Below are 3,714 nucleotides of genomic sequence, written 5' to 3' on the forward strand. Positions count from 1 at the left end.
GAGAGATGGATGAATGGATAGATGGATGAATAGATGGATTAGAGAGATATCAATAGATATGGAGGAATAGATTAGATATATGGGTAGGTAGATTAAATATATTGAGAAATGTGTTAGAAAGATTGATAGACATGGTTGGATAGAAATAGAGAGATGAATGGATGATAGGTGGATGGATGGATGGATAAATGAGACACATATGTAGAGACAGATGGATTGCAGAGATATGGATATACATAGATGGATAGATTAGGTGGATGGATAGATAGATAGAAAAATAGCAGATCGGTAGATCGGAGAGAGAGAAGTGTCCAGGACGCTCTCTCACCTCTCTTACTGAGCCCTGTCCCTAGGTTCCACCCACTAGGCGGTATTCCCATGATGAAACAGACATGTGGCCCACAGTCCCCCTGCCTGCTTATCTGCACCGCCCCTGGGGCTCAAGTGAAGATATGGCTGCTCTGGCCCACCTGGTGTTGCCCTCCCCATCTGATCGTCGGGGCAGCTTGTTAACCTTCTCAGAAGTCACCCCCTACCGCAAGCGTCGGAGATCGGCAGAGAGTCTCCTGTCCTTGCGCCATTTCCCCCGAGATGAGGTCTGTGGCCAGGACCTGGCTTGTTTCAGCCGAGAGGAGGTGGTAAGCTTCATCGACGAGTCCCCTCTGGCCAGCCCTCTCCGGAGCCCGGCCCGCTCTGCCTCGGCCTCTGTGCTTCCTGACACCTTTGGCTGCCCTTCCACCCACTTCACCCTGACGGACTTTGGGAAGGAGCCGCAGGCCTTGCGCCGGTTCTCTGGCCAGGGTCGTGGCTGCCTCTTGGCGCTGCCAGGACCCTTCCAGGCGAGGGACCTCCAGTCCCCAGGCTTCTTCCCTGTGAACAGCAGACATCGCCAGGGCTCCGTCCACATTGAGCTTTGCGAGGCCCCTGCGTGTGAAGAGCCCCCACCTCCCCCAGGTGCCCACAAGACTGACTTAGACGCAGACTCCAAAAGGTTTCAGATGAGCCTGAGTGCTTCCTGGGGGGACTCTGAGAGCTTGAGGCCAGTGGGGGGCAAAGGCAGTAACAGCAGCTTCCTGAGCTCTCCCTCCGAATCCTCGGGGTACATCACCTTGCATTCTGACTCCCTGGGCTCCGCCTACTAGTGGATGATGGGGAGGGGTGGTGCTCTCCACCACAGAGTATCTGGCCCCTTACCCCTAGGCTCCCTCACCATGGGCCAGGGGGTGAGAAAGGGTAATGAGCTCTTGATTTCTCCTCTTCTGCTATTACACAGGCCTTGGCCTTGGGGTAGTCGGAGCTGAGTAAAAACACCAAAGAATCACTCTCTCTCCTCCTTCCCCTTCCCCTGCCAAGAAGCCCAGCTGAGCTAAAGTTGGAGCTGCCGGTTCCAGCTGGAGATGGAGGAACTACAGACTCCTGGAGGCTGGGAACCCAAGGGCAGAAGGCAGGGCTCTACTGCATGCAGACTGAGCTCAGATCTGCAAGAGAGAAGAGGGAAGGGTGAGCTGGCTGGAGGAACCTGGCATTGCAGCTGAGAATCCCACACGGGGTAGAAACAAGAACACAAGGTCTTCTCTCCCTTTCTCCTTCCCTCTTCTTTCCCCTTTTTCTTTCCCTGTCTCTCTGTTCCCTTTTCCTTCCTCCTCTCCCCCCCCCTTCACTCTACTTGATCCATTTTCCACTGTGACCCATAACTAACTGTAAGTCCACCCTTCTTCCCCAACCCTTTATACTCATCCCTTGGGGCTGTGGAAGGAGAGAAAAGATCCTCTCTGGGATCTCTAAAAGCACAGGGGCATGCAAAAGCCCAAACCCATTTCCCTCCTCACATGCCTCAGGCCTGTTCTGCCTCAGTTTCCCCATCTGTGAAGAATAGGGGATACTAATTACTTAACTCTCAGGGCTGTGGTGAGGACTCACGTCCTTTGTGTGTGCAGAATGGGGCAGTGGGGTAATAGTTGGGATGGCCAATCTAGGGACACCTGACGTCCAGATGTCCAATATCTGTGTTCTCTACTGCCCCTTATGATCACCAGCTGGGAGTGTGCAAGACAGTGGGTGTCCTGGGTGAAAAAGGGACAGCATCAGGGCATTGAGCAATACATAGGCCAGGACCATGCATTCCAGGAAGCCTTTCCCAGCAACCCACAGCTCAGTCCTCCTCTCCCACGCTGGCTTGGCTCGAAGGTCAGGGGATAGGCCTTCCTGCTCCAAACCATTGCAGGACTCCCTGTGTCTCAACCCCAAGTCAGAGCAGAGATGCCCAAGCCTTGCAGCATCTCCAAGGGCAGGGGGCAGAAGGTGGGGAGTGGTCCACAGAAGCACAGTCTGTACAAAGGCTACCCTGAATCTTTCCTTCTTGAGCAATTAAAAAGACTCCTGAGCAGAGAGGAGTTTAGGGATTTTGGTTTCTGGGAAGGACCACACTTCTCAGGTCACTCTTTGCAGTCACAATGGGGAGGGGCGGGCTGGGAGTGGGGGTCACACACACACAGACACACACACAGTGTAAATAGCAATCCGACTGTGGCTGATTTTCTTAGAGCTGGAGGCACCTCTCCAGAAAATGCTGCTGTGCCTTTAAGGACTGAACATATGTTGGTCAGTCAGTGACCTCCTTTGGGGTAAGTGACTGCTTCCTGCTTCCCTTCAACCCAGGGTGAGGGGAAGGATATGGCTTTAAGCAACTGTTTAAAATATGTAATACTGTCTATTTTTCCACACACATTTATAGCATCAGAACAGTCACATGGCAATATTTGGAGGCTAATGTGGTCGGGGCACGAAATCCCAACTCTTCGAACCCAGTTTTTACACAATTTTAGAAAAAAAAAAAATCTCATCCAAGGAGCATTTATTTATTAAGCACCTGCTATGAGCTGGGTACTGTGTTGGGCCCCTGGGGATACAAACACAGGAAAAGAAATCCTTCCTCCCTTCAAGGAGCTTAGACATTCTACTGGAGGTGTTTACATCTTTCTGAAATCAGACATTAGAACTCCAGTAGAAATACCCATCCCCGGTGGGGAGAGGCCAGGGTGCTGGCCAGCTAGGGGCTGCTGTTGCATTTGGGGTTCCAGATTTGGGCCCTCCTCCTTTGCACAATGACTGTGATGTTCACACTAGTGTTTATGGGGCTTACACTACTCCTTCAAAGTATGCTGTGTGTATGTATTTTGCAGTTGTAAAGAGTCTGTTGCTTCTACGTTGTCTGATGCATCCCAAATGTCTTTCTACCGGTTTGTCTATCCAAAGTGATTTATTTGTCTTTGCTTACCCTAAAGTGGGGAACACTGGAGACCTGTTTGTAATTTTCTTTCCTCCTTTTTTTGAGACAACTTGCCAATTCTCTTCTGTACAGGACTGAATAAAACTCCCTCCAAATGGTTTGCACTTGGCTTATAGGCCTGGCTTCGTGCTTCCCTAGTCTACCCCAGCTCCCCTCAAGTGGAGAAATCATCTTGCTTGTACTATATTGGAAAAAGCCCATTGAATTAATAATATTAGACCATTTAAGGTTTGCAAAGCACATTGTTTTATAGCAGTCCTATGAACTGGGTCTTATATGTATTTTCCCCATTTTACAGATAAAGAAACTGAGGCTTAAGAAGGTTAAGTCATTTGCCCAGGATCACATCAGTAGTAAGTGTCAGATGTGGGATTTGAACTTGGGTTTTTAGATATTCCAAGTCTAATGCTCTTCGACTATACTAT

At 50.2% G+C, this 3,714-nt stretch overlaps 1 protein-coding gene across 1 annotated transcript in view; it reads left to right on the forward strand.

The window, feature by feature from the left end:
• The window catches only part of GPR153 (G protein-coupled receptor 153), a 20,745-nt gene extending 17,354 nt beyond the window's left edge, over nt 1-3,391 (forward strand). Inside the window, exon 5 of the mRNA XM_027844008.1 lies at nt 354-3,391. Within this exon, the coding sequence (XP_027699809.1) occupies nt 354-1,142 (789 nt within the window). The 3' untranslated portion in view covers nt 1,143-3,391. The remainder of the gene's footprint in view (nt 1-353) is intronic.
• The last annotated feature ends 323 nt before the right edge of the window (nt 3,392-3,714 follow it).

The sequence above is a fragment of the Vombatus ursinus genome, unplaced genomic scaffold (assembly GCF_900497805.2).
Source record: "Vombatus ursinus unplaced genomic scaffold, bare-nosed wombat genome assembly UNPS02014932.1, whole genome shotgun sequence".
NCBI lineage: Eukaryota > Metazoa > Chordata > Mammalia > Diprotodontia > Vombatidae > Vombatus > Vombatus ursinus.